The sequence below is a fragment of the Malaya genurostris genome, chromosome 2 (assembly GCF_030247185.1).
Source record: "Malaya genurostris strain Urasoe2022 chromosome 2, Malgen_1.1, whole genome shotgun sequence".
Taxonomy (NCBI): domain Eukaryota; kingdom Metazoa; phylum Arthropoda; class Insecta; order Diptera; family Culicidae; genus Malaya; species Malaya genurostris.
The window spans coordinates 85,568,035-85,588,174 of NC_080571.1; the positions used below are offsets into that span (position 1 = coordinate 85,568,035).

The 20,140-nt window shown below is 41.3% G+C and overlaps 1 protein-coding gene across 4 annotated transcripts; it reads right to left on the bottom strand.

Annotated features, from left to right (window-relative positions):
- Positions 1 to 9,308: 9,308 nt before the first annotated feature.
- Positions 9,309 to 20,140, bottom strand: LOC131433024 (autophagy-related protein 9A). 4 transcript variants are annotated; one of them, XM_058599751.1, is made up of 14 exons: positions 20,001 to 20,140; positions 19,407 to 19,522; positions 19,150 to 19,343; positions 18,916 to 19,093; positions 18,647 to 18,854; positions 18,462 to 18,586; positions 18,275 to 18,402; positions 18,034 to 18,218; positions 17,791 to 17,969; positions 17,595 to 17,726; positions 11,293 to 11,446; positions 10,292 to 11,223; positions 10,129 to 10,231; positions 9,309 to 10,048 (listed from the first exon to the last, which is right to left on the bottom strand). In XM_058599751.1, the coding sequence occupies exons 3-14, from the start codon at positions 19,301 to 19,303 to the stop codon at positions 9,878 to 9,880; spliced, it is 2,649 nt and encodes an 882-aa protein (XP_058455734.1). In that variant the 5' UTR covers positions 19,304 to 19,343; positions 19,407 to 19,522; positions 20,001 to 20,140; the 3' UTR covers positions 9,309 to 9,877. The 4 variants fall into 4 exon arrangements, with proteins under 4 accessions (XP_058455734.1, XP_058455732.1, XP_058455735.1 ...); XM_058599749.1 differs by having other exon boundaries at positions 19,150 to 19,346; XM_058599752.1 differs by lacking the exon at positions 20,001 to 20,140 and adding an exon at positions 19,738 to 19,869 and having other exon boundaries at positions 19,150 to 19,346.

A 20,140-nucleotide genomic window follows, 5' to 3' on the forward strand; every position in this document is an offset into this window, starting at 1 on the left:
ACATTGACATATTCTAAACAGTTTTTATAAAATCATTTTAAATCACCAAATAAAGGTCAACAGATTTCACGCGCGTCTTGATTCTTTATTATTTCCGCTTTATTATTTTATTTATTTATTAAAATTATTAATTGGTTATATTAGTTGATCTGGGCAGCCGGCTATCGAGAAATATATTATCAATTTATTGTTTGAAATATTAATATCAAGTATTTTGTCGTGAATACGACTTACTTTACTATGGGGTGCCTTTTCAAAAAGTACCCTCTGAGAGAGTGATAAGTTTTTGATCGTGATTATTTCTTGTTGTATCTAACGAATCAACGAATTGCTACATGCCATCGGAAATATGATCACAATTTTATGATAAAATTTTCAGTTAATCTCAAATAATTGAAAATTAAACTTTTCTGAAATGTTTGGTATAAACGAGTATCAAAGAGCATAATTCATAAACTTAAACGTGTGTAGCAACAGCATTGAAGTATTTCAATAGAACACCATTGAAAAACCTGTCTCATTTGAAACATGTCATCACCAGCGAATCAGAACGCGTTCTGAGAAAGAAAACAAAATATCTGCTGCTGTACAACAAATCATTCGAGAAAAATGTACCGAACAGTGCTTAATATCGTAGAGAGTTCCACAATTTGGTCCTTCTGAAAGGCAGGAATGAATCCCGTACAGCATCCTGATAGTTTCTTTCAATGAAATGCAAATCCGAAATGAAATAATCAACATTAAAATTCTGTATGCTGCTTTTTTATAGCCGTTAGGACCGCCCATTAGTGAAAAAACTACAAACGAAATCACGTAAAAAGAAACCTCTTAACACTAATTGGATCAGTTTGGATTCTATCGCCACTGCGAGCAGATGTATTGTGTGTCGTTTGCAAAGCTAGTTTCGCTTCCGAAAAGAGCGATTACGTCACAGCTGCTAGTCGTTTGCATTGGTAGAAAAACAACGAAAAGGGGACAACGGTGGAGAGCATCACACAAAATCAGCCGTTCTAATGGCTCTAAAAGTTTTCTAAAGAATTATTAGGATTTCTTCTTCGCAAATCGAAGGTAAATATCATCAGTTTAGTGCAAATCTAGAACAGTTTGATTAAATTTGTGCACTTTTCGCTGTGTTAATTTCACAGTAATCGAGATCAACTGAAGCCTTCTTTGTTTTTGCGAAAAATGTGAAAAAGGGGAATACTTGCATAATTCAGACAATTGATCAACTAAATGATATTCGGAAGTGTTAAGGAACATGTCAGTTGTTCTCGTATTCACGACATCCAGTTATGTCTCTGACATTACCCACCCGCCTTTTTTTTACTATGTATTCAATATACCCATATATGTTATTAACTTTGTAATATCAACGGATTTGCGCACGTTAGACGGAAAATGATAGGTTGAATGAAGAGATAATTTAGTAAAATAGAGTAATCAGAAGTGAAACGTTGAAAATATCTAATAACTGAAAGGAAAAAGAAACTCCTGCAATTGTCGCCTTTTACGACATGGTCCTGCTTCCCAGTGGATCTATTCTTGGTTCATTTTTTTCCGCCGGATTCCACACGGCATCTTGGCTGGTACTGTCCGAATCTCCTAGTGGGCCCCAGTCCCTACTATCAATCTCCTAGTGGACCCCAGTCTCTATTACAAGAAATGAACGTACAGCGCGATGAAAAACTATTTTGAACTCTAACTTCGAATCAATATTTAAAAAAAACTGTTTATGAGGGCAGCTGGCCATCGAGAAAAAAAATCATTCGATTGTGTATTCCACATTTTTTTTTTTTTTTTATTCAAGAATATAATGTTTAAGGCACACTGCTTAAGCTCTAAGATGCCAAGGGCTTTTACTAATTTAAAATTTACGACTAACTTAAAACTAGGGTTGTATCATTAAGTAATGTCATATTTGGGTCGCAGTGGTTGACTTTGGCAGATCCAGCCTTCATGTGGTGATCGGCCGGTGAATTGAATATTTCATGAGAGTCTTCCATATGGCGTTGGTGAATATTCATGTTGGCCGCATTCTTCGGTCCGTGTGGGTCCGCGGGAAACACCCCCAGGTTACGAATACCCGGCGGGTGGCCCGCATGCTGTTGATAAGTTTCCGTGGGCGATGATGGTGTTGTTACAGAAGAAAATGAAAAAAAAAATATAGCGAAGTAAATATTGCGGAAAACGGAGTAAAAAGGGGATATGGGAATGAAATGACTAAAACGACAGAGATCTAATTAGTTGACATCGAGATGGTGAAGAGACGGGGAGGGGGGAAGCGAAGGTTAGTGACAGCAAAAAGATCTTGTTAGTTCCGATGAAGATGGTGGACAGATGAGGAATCGGGATAATCGGCGGAAGTTAGTGTCGAACCTGCAGTTGAGAAATAATTCTTAGCCACAGTTGAAACAACGTCGATAAATAGGAGGAACTTTCTAAGCCAGATGTAACAGATTACACTTGTATATTAATGTGTTTGAGAAACTGGTATATGAGAAGCATATATGAACTATCCCGACTCGCCAACACATCCCGAACCGGAACCTCAGGCGGTCTACCTCGGGCCCTGAGGGATTCCAGTAGCTTCGACCTGGCGTCGCGATACTCTACGCACGACCACACGACATGCTCGATGTCCTGATAACCGTCGCCACAGGTGCAGAGCCCGTTCTCCACGATCCCGATACGCCGGAGATGTGCGTTGAATGTATAGTGATTTGACATGAGTCGTGACATAACGCGAATGAAATCACGACTCACGTTCATCCCCTTGAACCAAGGTTTCGTCGATACCTTAGGGATAATGGAGTGTAGCCATCGTCCCAGTTCGTCATTGCTCCATGAAGTTTGCCAACTTTCGAGAGTTTTCTGACGAGAGATACTGAAAAATTCATTGAAGCAGATTGGTCTTTCATAAATATCACCTTCTAATGCGCCCACTTTAGCCAATGAGTCTGCCTTTTCATTGCCCGGAATGGAACAATGCGAAGGGACCCAGACTAACGATATTAAATAAGACCGTTCAGATAAAGTACTCAAATGTTCCCGTATTTTCCCCAGGAAATAAGGGGGATACTTTCCTGGCTTCATTGCTCGGAGAGCTTCTATTGAGCTTAGACTGTCCGTGACAATGAAGTAATGGTCTTTGGGCAACGTTTCAATGATCTCGAGGGTGTACTGAATAGCAGCTAATTCTGCGACGTAAACTGAAGCCGGATCACTGAGTTTATAAGAAGCGGTGATGTTTTGATTGAAGATGCCGAAGCCTGTGGACTCGTTGATGTTTGATCCGTCAGTGTAAAACACCTTTTCACAGTTGACTGTTCTAAATTTATTATAAAAAATATTTGGGGCCACTTGAGGGCGCACGTGAGCCGGAATTCCACGAATTTCTTCTCTCATGGATGTGTCGAAAAACACAGTAGAATCAGAAGTATCCAAGAAATGAGCACGGTTGGAAACAAACAAAGAAGGATTAATATTCTGAGCCATGTAATCAAAATACAAGGACATAAAACGGGTTTGAGAATTAAGCTCAACTAACCTTTCGAAATTTTCAATCACCAGAGGATTCAAAATGTCGCATCGAATGAGCAAACGATATGAGAGATCCCAGAACCGGTTTTTCAATGGGAGAACACCCGCCAGCACTTCGAGGCTCATCGTATGAGTCGATTGCATGCAACCCAAGGCAATACGCAAACAACGATACTGAATTCTTTCCAGCATGATGAAATGAGTGTTCGCCGCGGATCGGAAGCCAAAGCATCCGTATTCCATCACGGACAATATCGTTGTTTGGTACAGCCTGATCAGGTCTCCTGGATGGGCACCCCACCACGACCCGGTTATTGTACGAAGAAAGTTGATTCTTTGTTGGCATTTTCTTTTCAGATACCTAATGTGACATCCCCAGGTGCCTTTGGAGTCGAACCAGACCCCGAGATATTTAAATGTGAAGACCTGAGCTATGGTTTCACCCCCTAGTTGAAGCTGTAATTGTGCTGGTTCTCGCTTTCTCGAAAATACAACCAGCTCAGTTTTCTCCGTAGAGAATTCGATACCCATTTGAAGAGCCCATGTGGATAAGTTGACAAGAGTATCTTGTAACGGCCCTTGCAGATCGCCAGCTTTGGGTCCTATAATAGACACAACGCTGTCGTCGGCAAGTTGTCTTAGCGTGCAAGATGTGTTGATACATTTATCGATGTCGTTTACGTAAAAATTGTATAGAAGGGGGCTTAAGCATGAGCCCTGAGGAAGACCCATGTAACTGAATCGTATTGTCGACAAATCACCATGCGCGAAATACATGTGTTTCTCAGACAATAGATTATGTAAAAAGTTGTTCAAAACTGGCGAAAGACCATGCTGATGCAGCTTCTCAGATAGGATATTTATAGAAACTGAGTCAAAAGCCCCCTTAATGTCAAGGAAAACTGACGCCATTTGTTCTTTACGAGCAAATGCCATTTGAATTTCTGTTGAGAGCAACGCAAGACAATCGTTCGTTCCTTTACCCCTGCGGAAACCAAATTGCGTATCTGAAAGTAAGCCATTAGTTTCGACCCAATTGTCTAGACGGAAGAGAATCATTTTTTCGAACAATTTCCGGATACAGGAAAGCATAGCAATCGGCCGATACGAATTGTGATCGGAGGCTGATTTTCCTGGTTTTTGAATGGCGATCACTTTCACTTGTCTCCAGTCATGTGGAACAATGTTGTCCTCAAGGAACTTATTGAATAAACTCAACAAGCGCCTTTTGGCGGGGTCTGGCAGATTTTTCAACAAGTTGAATTTTATTCTGTCTAATCCCGGGGCTTTATTGTTACATGACAAGAGTGCAAGTGAGAGCTCTACCATCGAAAACGGTGTTTCGTTTGTATTTGGTGTCGCGGCGCGGGTGATCTTCTGTTCCGAAACAGAGTCTGGGCATACTTTTTTAGCGAAATCGAATATCCAGCGGTTGGAATATTCCTCGCTTTCATTCGTGGTGTTATGATTGCGCATTCGTCGGGCTGTGTTCCAAAGAGTACTCATAGATGTTTCTTTCGTTAAGCCGTCTATAAACCGACGCCAGTAACCGCGTTTCTTAGCTCTAATCAAGTTTTTAATTTTAACGTCTAACGCCGCGTAATTCCGGTAATTATCAGGTGTTCCATTTTTTCTGAATATTTTGTACGCGGAGGCTCTCTCCGCGTTTAAATTTGTGCACTCTTTGTCCCACCACGGGTTGGGAGGACGGATGTTAGTTTTTGCGCCGGGTACACGTTTCGTCTGAGCTTGAGTCGCGGTGTCGAGAGTCAAGCCAGCCAAAAACGTGTACTCTTCCTCCGGAGGAAGTTGTTGAGTTCTTTCAAGTTTCTCAGATATCGAGGTCGCATAGCTATTCCAATCAATATTTCGTGTGAGGTCATACGAAACATTGATTGTCTTCGATGGTTTTGAGCCGCTGGTGATTGATATTACGATCGGTAGATGATCGCTACCGTGGGGATCAGGAATTACCTCCCACGTGCAATCCAACCGTAGCGATGTCGAGCAAAGGGATAAATCCAGCGCACTTGGTCTTGCTGGTGGTGCAGGAATCCGTGTCATTTCTCCCGTATTCAAGATTGTCATATTGAAGTTGTCGCAGATATCATGGATCATAGTTGATCTGTTATCATCGTGAAGACAGCCCCATCCCGTACCGTGTGAGTTAAAGTCTCCTAAAACCAACGTCGGTGCAGGAAGGAGCTCTACGATATCACTGAGCCACCGATGCCCAACCGAGGCTCTTGGGGGAATGTAGATGGAAGCAATGCAAAGGTCCTTACCTTTGATTGTAACATGACATGCGACAACTTCAATACCTGGTATCGAGGGGAGGTTAATGCGATAGAAAGAATAGCACTTTTTGATCCCCAAAAGTACTCCTCCATAGGGATTATCTCGATCCAGACGAATAATGTTAAAATCGTGAAAGTTTAAGGGTATTTCAGAAGTTAGCCAAGTTTCGCACAATGCAAATGCGTCACATTTCAGATTGTTTACTAGAAATTTAAATGAATCTATTTTTGGGATAATACTTCTGCAATTCCACTGTAAAACAGTGATTAGATCCGTGACCTCGGTGGATGATTTAGCCATCGAAAGATACAATCGCTGAAAGAAGGGGCCAATTTGCAGTCAACTGCTTCAAATATGTTTTTACTGTTGGCATGAAAGCAATTAAAATGCTTCTAAGAGGGTCTGAAATATTGAAAGTTGTAAAAATCCAGTCCACAACATCAGAGAACTTTATAAGTCCAGCACCTAGTTGGTTCTCTGGTGAATTTTCAGGGACGCTTGGGGATTTTTTAGTCCCTGGAAGCGGTGGGAATTCCATCTCGGAATTGAGTTTTCCGAGACCAGGAGCTTTTTGCTTCGGTGATTTTTCCCGATTCCCGTTAGCTGTAACTTTTCGAAGCCCTTCAGAAGACACCTTCGAACCCTTACTAGGTAGCTTATGAGAAGATTTATTCATTCTTTTCCTACAGCTATGAGGGACCGCTGAAGATGGACCTTCCAAAGGGTCGTCAGAATCGCTCTCGTCAGTTGACAAGCAGGCATATGGATTCGTTGCCTGTTTAGGAGGGGTGGCACTCTTAACCATCTCGGCAAAGGAACGCTTGGAGTGTTCCTTCAGGGAACGCTTCATCCGATCTCCTCGCAGTTTGTAAGCGGGACAGTCAGAGAGGTCATGCGGACCCTCCTTACAGTAGAGACACTTTTCAGCATCCTTACCGCAAGAGCCGTCCGCATGAGCTTCCCCACAGTTAGCACAACGTGGCTTATTGCTGCAATGAGTAGCTGTATGCCCCAGTTGTTTGCAATTGGTACAATTCATTATCCGGGGTACAAATAAACGAACAGGCAAACGAACCCGGTCCAAGAGGATGTAGTTGGGCAAAGCAGTGCCGGCGAAGGTCACACGATAAGAGTCTGATTGGGGATAAGACTTTGTTCCATCCCCGGCGATCGATACTGAATGCAATCGCTTGCAATCCAGTATCTTGACATTCTTAAGTGAGGGGTCTTTAAAACAACCCGCCCCGTACTTAAGAATATCCTCGCAAGTCAAACTCGAATCGGTGACCACACCGTCGATTTCGACTTCACGAGCTGGCACGTAGACGCGGTACTCCAGCGTAAAAGGATCCTTTTGAACAAGCTCATTAGCCTGTTTTGAGCTGGTAAACAGGACCCTGAGCTTGTCTGGCCGTATTCTATCTATACTTTTTATGGTATTATATCGCGAATTCAGGTCCCGCGATATTTTTAAAATATTCAGTTTTTTTTCCTTTGATTTGGTCCGGAAATAGACCGCGTAAGGCCCGGCCGGTAGTGCGAGCCCATCAGGATAGCTCTTTATGCGGGACTTTTTACTGACAAGGGAAGTCTCCATTTGAACATCGGGAGCGGGGGGGGCAGGATTTAAAATAGGCATAGCGGAACTACTTCCGCGCAAAAACAAATGATTCGGGGGGAAATATAATGGTCAAATAAAGAAATAAAAATAAACGACGTAAAGGTACTTAACTAAGATCCAACGGGGGACACCAAGCTGGACTTCGTCGATCGGCGTATCGCCGCTTTGATGGTGTGCAAAAAACCTCCGAGAGGAAAAGGCACACTTATTTATAATCCTCACACAATGGCCGCTTGTTTATAATCCTCACACTTGGCCTTGATCGGCGAAACAATAATCGGCTAACGGTACCGTTTCGATCGACCGCTCGCAATAAGGCACTGTTCTATTATATAATGCGAAAAAAAAACCTCTCAGAGGAAAAAGCACTATTGTCTATCACACAATATCGTCCGACCACTTTATCACACACACACAACTGGTTTTCAATGCTTTCGCAGTAAATCCAAATCACGTCCGTTCGCTCGGAAGGTTGAAACGGCAATGACAATGAGTGTATTCCACATTGTATGCCCTAGATCGAGGAAAACTAAGGCTTACCATTTAAATAATAATAAAGTAAATAGTAATTAAGACCACATTGTAAAGAGGCACCGAGACAGTGGTATCATAAGAAATGTATATTCTTTCACATCACTTTACGTCAGTAACTCCGCCTTTAACTCGGTAAAAAGTACTAAGTTCTTTAACGCATACAATTTAATAAGAAATAACACCCCAAAATAATAATATTTAACACGCATTAAGGTATGCAACACTCCTTAATGGTTGAATTTGTTTCGCATAGTTGACAATGTTTTAGCCTTTCTCTATAGAAAAGAAATAGAATAGCTTGTTGATGTGAGCTTTACTATTTAAATAACCCCACAAATAGAAGTTACAGATCGATAAGTCAGGCGATCGTGGCGGCCAAGAAAAATCAGTGCTTCTGAAAATGATTGGGATGCGCAAGTTTTTTTTCCAACACTGCCAAACGTTTCTCCCGAGGTATGGCACGTGGGTCCACCCTGCTGAAACCTCGTACTATTTAGACGACGTATCTGTTTTAATTCAGGTAAAAAAAATGTTTTCAACGTGTGAGTACAGCGCCGCATGTTTCTTACCCGAACGCTCGGATTGAGCTCGTTCAGCATTCTTCGGTTTCCGGACGTGGCTCGGAGGTTTTATTTTGATCACAGATCCTGTTTTTACAAAAAAATTCACCCATAACTTTACAGTTTTACGCGAAGACGCCGGTATTTTCAGCTTTAATTTAAAATAGTTTTCAAATGCATGAATATTTGTAACGTACGAATGATTCTTCAAAAATGAGTTTATAATTAAAACCACGGTGAGCGACACTCCAGTGTTCCATGATGGAAAATACTAGTAGACGAAAATAAACCTTCATTCTTCTACTACTTCCGATGCACTGTTCGGTTTCTCCTTCCCTTGTTTGGTTTCATTGTAATACGAGAACAAAATGTGTCGGATTTCTTTGCGCAATAAGGGACGTAAGCGACAAAACCCGTTGTTTTGTTTACCGCTCAATTTACTAAGAAATGACTGAGCCGATTTGAACAAGTCTTGGATCATTTGAAAGCTACTATTGAACTTTGGATGACGTACGAAAATCAAATGGTTGTCTCTTCCGATTCTGAGGATAAAATAATTTAAGTGACTTAACCGACTAACGGCACATTTTCGTCGGTTGAATTTCCTCGAAAATAGTTAGCCTATCGTTTTAATGTACCGTTTTTCTGAACATTTGAATGTTTTGTAAGTGCCTCCCATTATTAACCCATTACTTTCATCAAACTGAACTACTTTTGTACTGCTATTGAAGTTTCGGAACAAAATCACACTGTAATTTTAAATTCAAAATAGTTTATTTACCGTAGATGGTTTTGTCACTTGTAGATGCTGAAAATAGTTTGAGTATTTACAAAAGTGTTTACAATGCTTCTGTAACCCGCAAAGGTTTGCCATCGACCTTTGAACGAGGCTCAACGGGAAAGCGCTCTATAGATATATTGTGTAAATCTGCTCAAAGTTCCAGTTTATTTAATCCTTCTGTACAGATGTGTATTGTAGCTCAATAAAACTTCGTCAATTGCTTGCACGGTAATTTACACTTCACACATCAGCCGATGTACGGATAAGTAATTTCAATTAAAAAAAGGAAAAGTTTGTCTAACTAAACACTAATCACGATTCGAACATTTACGCTTGTGGAACATTCAGTGAGATGAGCTTTTTGTCATCTCTTACGAATCGGGACATTTAATATGTCCTTATAAAACACAACCGGCAATGTCTAGGCCAATTGTGTCGTTGGTATCACTTTGTCAGTTTCCTAAAACTATTATTAAAAAAGCCAGACAGAAACTAGTCTCAGCACAGAAAATATCCCTCTCGCTAGACCCATTCGGCCCGTTGCTATGACTTTTTGTTACCCAGTAGTGGGGTACGTTCGGCTGCCGTATTGCTACCCGTAGAAGAGCTACTGGCCCCCGGTAGGATGACCGAAGGAGACTGCTGCTGATGGGGTCGTTGCCATAGTTGCCGTTGACTTTGTTCAGTGCGTAAGCTGCCACCGCGTCGTCGCATCTAGCAGAATGGAGGGAGCATGCATTGGGTTACGATTGGTACGACCTTTGTACTGTTAACGAAATAGGGAAGCTACTTACATGATTGTGATGCAACTCATGAAGGTACAAAGTGCTAAGACACATGTCCGCCGCCGTTACTTCGTGTGGAGTGGTAAGAGAAGCAGTGACGTCTCCGCATATGCTAAAATTTACCAATATGATGGTGTATTGTTGTAATTGACTCGAAGTCGGTGTTTCTTACCTAGATAGTAATCCGGTTCGGGATCCTTCCGCAGGGCCTTCTCTTCTACTCATGCCACCCCGGGTGCTGAAGCTCATGGATGTCCTAGGATCCAATCCGCTGGGGCCTCCCCCTTCGATTGGTGGTGGACTAGATAAGTGAATTTGACTTGCCGCAGTGCCCAACCCATTCTCGTCATCGTCGTTTTCGTTGATGTCGTGCAGGAAAGTACTTCTCAGTGGAGCTGCAGTGCTGGCGTCGGTGAGATTCTGCTGCAGCATTCGTTCGAAATCGAACGACGTGGGAGAATTGTACTGATAGTGTGACTGTCCCGCAGTCGACTGCTGCAGATTTTGTTGAGGAACTGACCCTGGGGGAGGCGAGGCAAAACCACCACCCAAATTCATCGACAAACCGAGCTGCTGTGAGTTCGACAGATGGCGAGTTTGTAAAATAGGATGAATGATCGATTGGTACTGTTCGCCGAGGCTTTCCATTGAAAGCAGACTCTGTGTCATGGCGTTGCCTGCCGTAGTAGTTCCATACAGCATTCCTCGCTGTCGATTAAGATCTTGCAGAGCATGTCGTTTGATGCCCTGCACAAAGTGACGAGCTTCCGGAGGCATCTGCCACGTAGGGTTTGTAAGCGTAAAGTGTACCAGCGAGAGTTCCGTTTTACCATGTTCACCCTGCGTGTACTGATTGTTATCGATAATCGGAGTATCGACAGCTTCGTTCGAATCCTTTGCGATGGCACTGTTAGTGATCTGCCAGTCGGGATTGCCGTGCTTTCTAACATCCATCTGAGCGAATGAACAAACGTCACCCACTCCGACGACATCGACCGTGAAGTTCCGGAAAAAGTCCACAAGATCGATGGCTTTTGGTTTCAGCACAAACAGTAGCACAAATGGCGCCACGAAGGGACTGAATAGTTCGTTCAGAATGTACATCTGCAAATGCAAAAAAAAATGCGAAGCGTGAGACGGTGGTCAATTCAAAAGTTTCCATCAAAATTTTACCACTTTCAGTTGGAAGAACTGTTCAAAGTGATCTCGAACAACGGAAGTGTGGGCATAGCCACGCCAGGACGCCGGTAAATAGTGTACGTGAGCCAGGACATTTCGCAACAGTTGCTCGGGACACCAAATCATATTTTCGTCGGGAATCATTGATCTGAAAGAAAACGTTTAATAGTTTTAACGAGCTGAGATAAGTACCAAACAAGTATTTAATGGCAAAGCTTCCAAAACATGAATAAAATAAGATATTATAGGCATTATAAATACGAAAGTTCAGAGCTTAGAGAATTATTCTTACAAACCAGATGTCGTACATTCGAGACCCAGAATTGATGGATTCTTAGCGTCAATAGCATTGTAGCACTAGCCTTGGTTGGTAAACGACTGGACAATGCAATTGCCAGGCCCCAATGTGGTTCTTAGCTTCTTCCCATGTTGGGGTGGCTCTAAACAGCTTCCGTTCTCCATGTTAGGAGCAGCTGATTACCGTCCTTGTGTCAGTGTGGGACTCTAAACAGAGCTGACACGATGGCCCTCAGGCGAGACAGGAGGTTGGTGCAAGCCGAACAAGTCGTCCGGAAAACACATGTTAAGCAAATCAAGAAATACGATTCGGAATAATCGGAAAAGACCTACGCGACGAACAAAGAACTACGATTGGAAGCTTGGCACAAGGAACTGTAAATCGCTTGGCTTCCCAGAATACGACCGAATGCAGCATGACGAGTTTCAAATCCGAGGCTTCGATATCGTAGTACTGCAGGAACTTTGTTGGACGGGACAGAAGGTGTGGAAAAGTGGGCATCTAGAGTAGTACTGATTCTACCATAGCTGTGGCACAACCAGCGTTTTAGGAACGGGATTTGTAGTGTTGGGTAAGACGCGCCAACGCGTGATTGGGTGGCAGCCAATGATAGGATAGTGATAGGATGTGTGTATTGAAGATCAAGGGCCGTTACTTCAATTATAGCATCATCAACGTGCACTGCCCACATGAGACGAGACCCGATGACGAGAAAGAAGCATTTTACGCGCAACTGGAACGAATCTACGACAGCTGTCCACGGCGGAATGTAAAACTCGTCATCGGCGACATGAATGCTTAGTTAGGCCGGGAGGCAATGTACAGATTCGTTAGCCTGCACGCGGTAATAAAAGACAACGGTCAACGATGCGTAAACTTTGCAGCCTCCCGATGAGTGGTAGTTCGAAGCACCTTCTTCCCCCGAAAGGATATCCACAAAACCACCTGGAGATCACCTGATCAACATACAGAAAATCAAATCGACCACGTTCTCATCGACGGGCGATTCTTCTCCGACGTCATCAATGTCCGCACTTACCGCAGTGCCAACATTTATTCTGACCACGACCTTGTCGCGGTTTGTATGCGCTCAAAACTATCGACGGTGCACAACACTCCTCGCACAGGAACACCGAGACTCAATCTCGAGCAGCTACGTAGCGTTCGTACTGCAGATGAATACGCGCAACAACTGGTGCTAGTTCTACCAACGGAAGAGCAGCTTGGCGCGGCGCCTCTTGAAGGCGACTGGAGGAATATAAGGTCCGAAGTGAGTAGCACTGCTTCAACCGTACTAGGTACGAGGTTATCGACTCGAGGAAACGACTGGTTTGACGGCGAATGTCAGCAGTTGGTCGAAGAGAAGATTGCAGCAAGGGCGAGGATGCTGCAACATCGCACGAGAGCTAACGAGGAACGATACAGATAGGCGCGGAACAGACAGAACACGGTTTCCGGAGGAAAAAGCGCTACCAGGAAGACCAAGATCGCGAAGCGATGGAACAACTGTACCGCGCAAATGACACATGGAAGTTCTATGAGAAGGTGAACCGTTCACGTAGAGGCTACACGCCACAGGCCGAAATGTGCAGAGATACTAGTGGTAACCATCTCACGAACGAACGTGAGGTGATTGACAGGTGGAAGCAGTTTTATGACGAGCATCTGAATGGCGAAGCACAAGATACAGAGAACGACACAGGAATCAATCGGCAAGCTGAGGAACAACAAAGTCGCGGGTAATGACCAGTTACCAAGCGAGATGCTCAAACTTGAAGGAGAGGCTCGCATGTAATTGAGGCCTTCTGCGTGCTGTGGAATCTTTCCACGACTCCGTCAGTTGGCGGATGATATGCAGTTGTCCTGTGGTGAACGCCGACCATTTTAGTTAACTCGTGGAACAGCTACGATTCATATTTTGGTTTATTGCTGGATCTCGTAGTCATCTTCATTCTTGACGGAGAGACTCTTAACGCCTCCGTCCATTGCACAGTGATGCCAAGGTGGCAGAAATCCAGAAAATATTTTTTTTTCCTGCACTGTATTATTTTTTTTGAATTCTCAGATAAGTGAAGGATTACAGTTTAAAGTATAAAAATGATTGAATAAGAAATAATCTCTCCATATCCTCTCAAAGATATGGTATTGTAAACTTTCTTTTCATCCTTCCATACAAAATATATGGCGCAATGACGATGTTTTGCGATTAGAGTTCTATATAGGTAGGAAAAGGCTGCCACTATTCAATAGTATTTGATGTTATAGCATTTTTTCTCTACTTTTCAGAAAACACTATGCGATCCTGCACCTTAAAGGTTATTTTCAATAGTTTGCGGGGTCGACAATAAAAATCACAGAAACAAGGGCCAGACTTTTGTAACTGAAGTCGGTGTCAGTAAAATTTAAATAAACGGTATTATGATAAATGAAATCAGAATATTTATAACATACATAACATAAAACACCTATATAAATGTCGTTATATAAATCTATTTATAATGTATCAGGCGTTGGAATAAACTACTTAAGTTTCATGATTTTTAGTTAGAGTATCATCGCAGTACCGTTCTTCAAAGTATAGTCCATCGTTTTTCAAAGTATAGTCCATCGTTATATACCACCACTAAGACTCGGATACCACGTTTGAAAAATTCATTTTCCTCAGATTCGAATATTTTTGGTGGTGTCGTAGTATTTGAAGCTGACCTGACAAGTTATGCGCCATGGATTGGAGCAAATGGCAACCGTATGGAACAATGTCAGTTAAAAAATGGCGGCTTGGGCAGAACTTTTCATTGCAGCGATTTTAAAAATAAGCTTTTACAACTTTCGAAGCATGGAGTCTTGCATTGTCATGAAGCAAAAATACTATGCCATGAAGATCTTCATATTGCGTCCGCTTTTCATGCAATGCTTTGTCCAAACGCATTTTAGTAGCTCGTAATTAATAGCGCCCAGTTGATCCCACCACATGCACTTTTTATGTTCTCCGGAACTTTCCACAAAAACCACTTTATGAATGTTTGCTCAGCGTAATTTTTTCGTCATTTTTAATTTTACATAGTTTAAAAAGATACTTCAACATAATAAAAATTCACTATTTTTAGTAAAGCGGTAGTATTCAACCAAAATTTATTTTGTATCATGTGTACAACTTTGCTTCCGCCGTTTTTTATCAAAATTAAAAGCTTTATTGCGAAAAAGTGCTTACAGATGTATTGTTCAAAGTATTGTCCATCGCTAGCGACAACTTTCTCCCATCTTTCCGGCAATTTTCGGATTCCGGATCGAACAAAGGAGCCCTCTTTTGACCCTATCCATGAAGCAATCCATTTTTCCAACTCTTCGAAGGATTGAAAATGTTAATCTGTCAGGCCGTGTGCCATCGAACGGAAAAGTGGAAGTCAGAAGGGGTTGCGTTGCGTTTGGTAGCGATCTGCTGTGATGGTTTCATCCGGTTTTAAGAGCTCATCAAGCAATGCTTCTAGTTGTTCATCTTTGAAGGTTTTTTCTCTTCCTCCACCATGTTTGTCTTCGACATCGAAATCACCATTTTTAAAACGTTGAAACCACTCCCGACATGTTCTTTTACTCAGAGCAGCATCACCGTAAGTTTCTGAAAGCATTCGATGCGCTTCAGTTGCATTTTTTTTTGCGAATTGTAACAGAAAAGTAAAACTTCCCGCAAATAAACATAACACATAAACAGACATTTTCGAGCGTGAGTAATACGAAAACAAATACAACTGTCACTGAAACGGCGATGACAATTCGTTAGGCACTGTACACACTCACTGTAAAGGCATTATCGTCTATGTATTTTGACCAGCCTCAGCCGGTACAGCCACCTGTCGGAAAACGGTAGAAGCAAAGTTGTACACCTGATACTTGTGTTTGTGTTCTTTCATAAAATCGAAAATCATAAAAATGCCAAATGCAGAGCATTTTCCAAAAATTAATATTTTTGTTAAAAACAAAAAAACACTTTTTTGAATGTTATTCTTCCATCTTCAATCATACTGCAATAAACTACATCAGTTGTATGTTACAACAAATCAGGAAATGAAAATATTAAGATAAGCACTTCTGGAGAAAATTGATGTTTTCAAGATATAAGGAAAAGTTTTTTTTTCTCTGTGTATACATTTTCCACACAGGTTTAATCATTATTTGAAACATTAGTTAAAGCTCCTACTCAATCACGAAATAAGCAAAAATACACATATTAATTTATTAAAAGGAGTCGTCATTTTCCGAACGGTCCATCATGTGGACCGAATATTTTTTCATACATTATCAAAACGGAAATATATTCAGAGACTTCAAATTATTAATAAAAAATCATCCAGTTGACGTTTATCGACGTATTTTTGGTTTTTGCCATCTTTTGTATTGAGAGGCATCACTGTGCATTGGTTCGATGTCACTGTTGTTGGCGGAATCATCGTTATTGCTTACATTTGTCCAACCATTGGGTGCGTTGTTAGCTGCAGCTGGCGCACCTTGTCATACATAGGATACAACTGGTTTTGTTGAGGAGCAAGCTTCATTGTTATTGATGGCTGTCTCCGATGTACTGGGTTTTTTTTGGCGTTGGTATGGACGAAGCGCTGTTGTCCTTTGGTGCAGATGTTCAGTTTTTCACATGGCTTACAATAGTGAACAGCTTTTGGCAATATTGACATTACTTATTTATTTACAATCAACAGACACAATTTGGTCCTAATGATAATTCCTAATATTCAGAAAATTTGTACGTATTCTGCTTCGTGACACATTAAAATCATACCCAGATGAAACACGGTTGAACGATCTCTGTAAACCAATTATAGAACCATTTGCGCCATAGTTGGTACGTCGTATAGGAAGTCGAAGAAAAGCACTGTTGCGGAGAGCTCTGGGTCGCACATTAATATTAACTTCGTTGAGCAAAACGGGACAGTCGATCCTACCGTTGAATATATCTGCTATTATCAAAGCGCGTGATAATTCTCGTCGCACTTGTAATGTGTCGAGACCGATTAATAATCCGCTACTTTCATAACTAGGCAGTTGCTGAGGATCGGTCCGCGGCAATCGGCGAAGAGCGAAGCGAACAAATCTGCGCTGTATTCCCTCAATTCTATGAGCACCGTTCAGGTAGTATGAGTTCCAAACTGCCGAGCAATATTCGAGAGTTGAACGAAAAAGCGAGCAGTAAAGCAGATAGATCTTGACATCGTCAGCAAACGATAAGCGAGGACCTTCCAAGGCAAAATTGACATCATTGAAGTACAGTAATAATATTAACGGTCCGAGATGACTTCCCTGTGGTATTCCGGATGATGTGAGGAACTCTCCGGAAGTATGATCGTCAATTTTAACTGCTAAACGACGATTCCTAAGATACGACTGCAACCAACAAAGAATGTTCGAACTGAATCCAAGTCTGTCCAACTTAGCAGACATGTGGCAAACTGATTGTCATAGATAACAAATGATTTGCACGAAACCCTTGTATCTTGGCCGAAATTCACATAAGAAGGTATAGCCTTCTTCAAGCGCGTGCGTAACAAACGTACACCATCTAGAATACCGGGGAAAAATTCTTCCATTTTTCTATGGAAAGAACATGGACATAGTTTTGTAAGAATCACTTGAGGATAGATCATGCACACGCACTTCTATAGCACTATCTTCCATATACACTGATATGCTTCAAATGACCAATCAGAGCGGAATTAAAGTTTTAATCATATATTATATATATTTGAAAATACAACGCTTTAGTTATTCTTATGACGTTTATGAAGTAAAGATATCAGAAGCAGTGTGTTTTTATTCATGCATGAACATAAGATGAAACCGATCAAGTCGTTTCGTTGGAATATTTCCAAACAGTAGATGAAATAATGTGACTAATGGAAACGAAATTGACTGAGCTGTAATCGTTGAAAAACTGATCATATTTCCGTGAATTTCTAATTTACATCCCTGAATGAAATAAAAAAAATCTTACCTAGAAATCACGCTGGCAGCCCCGAGAACCGTAAATATGGTGAACACATGCTGCACTTGTAAGACATCCTCGTCATACACAGCCAGCAGAAATATCAACGAAGCAACGCCACCACAAACGAATGCTATGTTCCTAAAATTTGTACAAAAATTAAATTCGTGGTATGACCAATCAGTTGCTAGGCTTAGAATCATACCTGGCGAAGACCGTAAGCAATGGGGACGAGAATGAATTCATGTACTTAACTGCTGGCCTGTAGGCTCGTGTCAACCGCGCTTCCAATTCGTGGTCCAGTTCGTTGAAATGGCGCAGATGCAACTTGCCATACTGTGACCAACAGCGAATACCTAGCGTACCGGGTGCCTTTTTGATCAACTACAAAAACAAAATAAACAGTCCAATTATGCAAAGATCAACATCAAACTGCAACAGAACTTACGTCAACATAATTAAAGAAAAAGTACATCAACTGACAGAGAAAGATGAACGGAGACAGAACGAAGTTAGTAATTGCTACCCAAAAGATCTGATTGGACAATCGGTTTGCCAGCTCAATTCGTCTATTGGACCGTTTGAACTCCTCTCGCAAGTGCCAGTTGTTTTCAAACGGTGCCCAAGGTCCCCCTTAAAAAAGAACAAACGATTAGTAATTTCAGCAAGTTTTAAATTTATATACTTACAGAATAAAATCAACCCTACATTGTAGCGTAAAGCTTGGCTTAAACAAACAACATTTCCTAGCAATGGCAGTTGGATTGTTGATGGAAGAAGTGATTTGTTCATCATTGCTACCATATAGTTTTTAAATCTGAAAACAATGGTCGAACTGTTGTTTCATTGTCAATAGATTTAACGTTTTAACAATACCTCAAAATTCGATGATAAATATCAAGTTCAGTCAGCTGTTCTTTGTTGATGCTCATCTGAATTTCCGATTGTACCTCTCGTATCCGTTTTTGAACCTCATGCCAGGTAAGGTTGTCCAGATCAGGCTGAAAAAAAAAACCCTATTTCAGAGCGACAACTATTGAAGTTTGTGTAATGTTTCTTACATCATCAATCTTTAGTGCCGTATTGAAGAACAATTTGATGTCCCAAAACTGAACGAAATGGTAGAAGAATTTGAACAATCGAAACGTCCAAAACAAGCCAGCTAATACCAAAACCAACCAATCAACAGCCCCTAAACTTTGAACACATTGCGATGGAGTCTCCATGGCATCCGAAAGAGTGATTTTAGTGTGATTCAATTTTTTGTCACTAAAAGAGAAATGATATCAATATGACACGCTTTCAGAGCAGAGTTTTCAGAAGTTTATACTTGAACAACACAGCATAATCAATGCAATTGATCATGTAGGTAATGAGCAGAACCACGAACATAAACTGAAACAATTCGAACACTTTTTGAAGCATCATCACGTAGAATCCGTGCTTTTGGTGATAGCAGTAGACCCGAGTGAAGAATGAATCGAGATCTTCGATATGGTTCCATCGCGCTGAAATGGAATGTGAATAACGTCGAACGGTAAGCGTTTCATCCGAGCACACTTACCTTTGTTAGTTTCCGGTACGACATGGATCACCAGTCCACTGTTCTGAGGTGTTTCCTCCTCATCGATGGTAGGCGATCGTTTAGATGTGTCATTAAAAGGATTCGTATCCTGATTGGTCAGTGTATCATAGCTTCTGGAGTCATTTTTCGCCATGCTTTTCGCTCACAAAAGGAACAAATGTAAAAAATACAACCTGCTAGAACGGAAATACATCTAAAATCATGATACCGTACAAAGGAAACCAGAATCTTCTCACCTTTCAATGTCAGCCAGACCTTTTATGGTAAACACTTATGAGGAATTAAATCCGCATATCACTTTGTTACATTTTTGTTGGTTCAGGTTCGACCAAACTGTGTTTGGAAATTTTTTCTGCAAAAAAAATCATTAACTTCGAGAAAAGTTCAAGGCAAATGATATGATTGAATTAGTTTGGTCGCGTTAACCACCACATATAAATATGAATCACCAGCTGATTTTCATTTACATGTCAACAAGGCAGATTTGAAAAATCGTTTTCTCCTCAGCAAAAATATAAAATTCATGTGCAAATAACTTAATCGACTGTGAATTCCAAACGAAATTACATTACTACTGGCATTCGATTCCACTAAAAAGCGACCAGCAAATGAAACCAGAAGCGGAATCTATCGGAGACCTTCACGGCGCGACTACCGAAGTGTGGATTACTAAACTGTTTACACAAGCAAAAATATTTTTCAACCAGAAAACAAAGGGTGAAGAAAATTTATACGCAATTTGTTTTGCACGACGCACGCGAACTGCCAATTTAATCAATGGACGGAAATTCCAGAGGCAATATTTTTCATCGAATAGATAAAAAAGCTACCTTATTTTTAGCAAAGAACACAGCACTCGATTAAATCTATGAGTTACTTGAAATTAAAGGCGAGTGTGACTAGCAAAAAATTTCACTTCTTTTTCGTTTGAATGTTTTTCTCGTTGTGCTAAATTCTCGGTTATGGCAGC

What these genes read in the sequence shown, in the direction of transcription:
- LOC131433024 (XM_058599751.1), bottom strand. Translation starts at nt 19,303, where the DNA reads ATGGCGAAAAATGACTCCAGAAGCTATGATACACTGACCAATCAGGAT. An exon ending in ATTTATCATCGAATTTTGAG is followed by an intron (nt 18,403 to 18,461) that starts GTATTGTTAAAA and finishes CATTGTTTTCAG; the next exon opens with ATTTAAAAACTATATGGTAG. An exon ending in TGTAGGGTTGATTTTATTCT is followed by an intron (nt 18,219 to 18,274) that starts GTAAGTATATAA and finishes TTCTTTTTTAAG; the next exon opens with GGGGACCTTGGGCACCGTTT.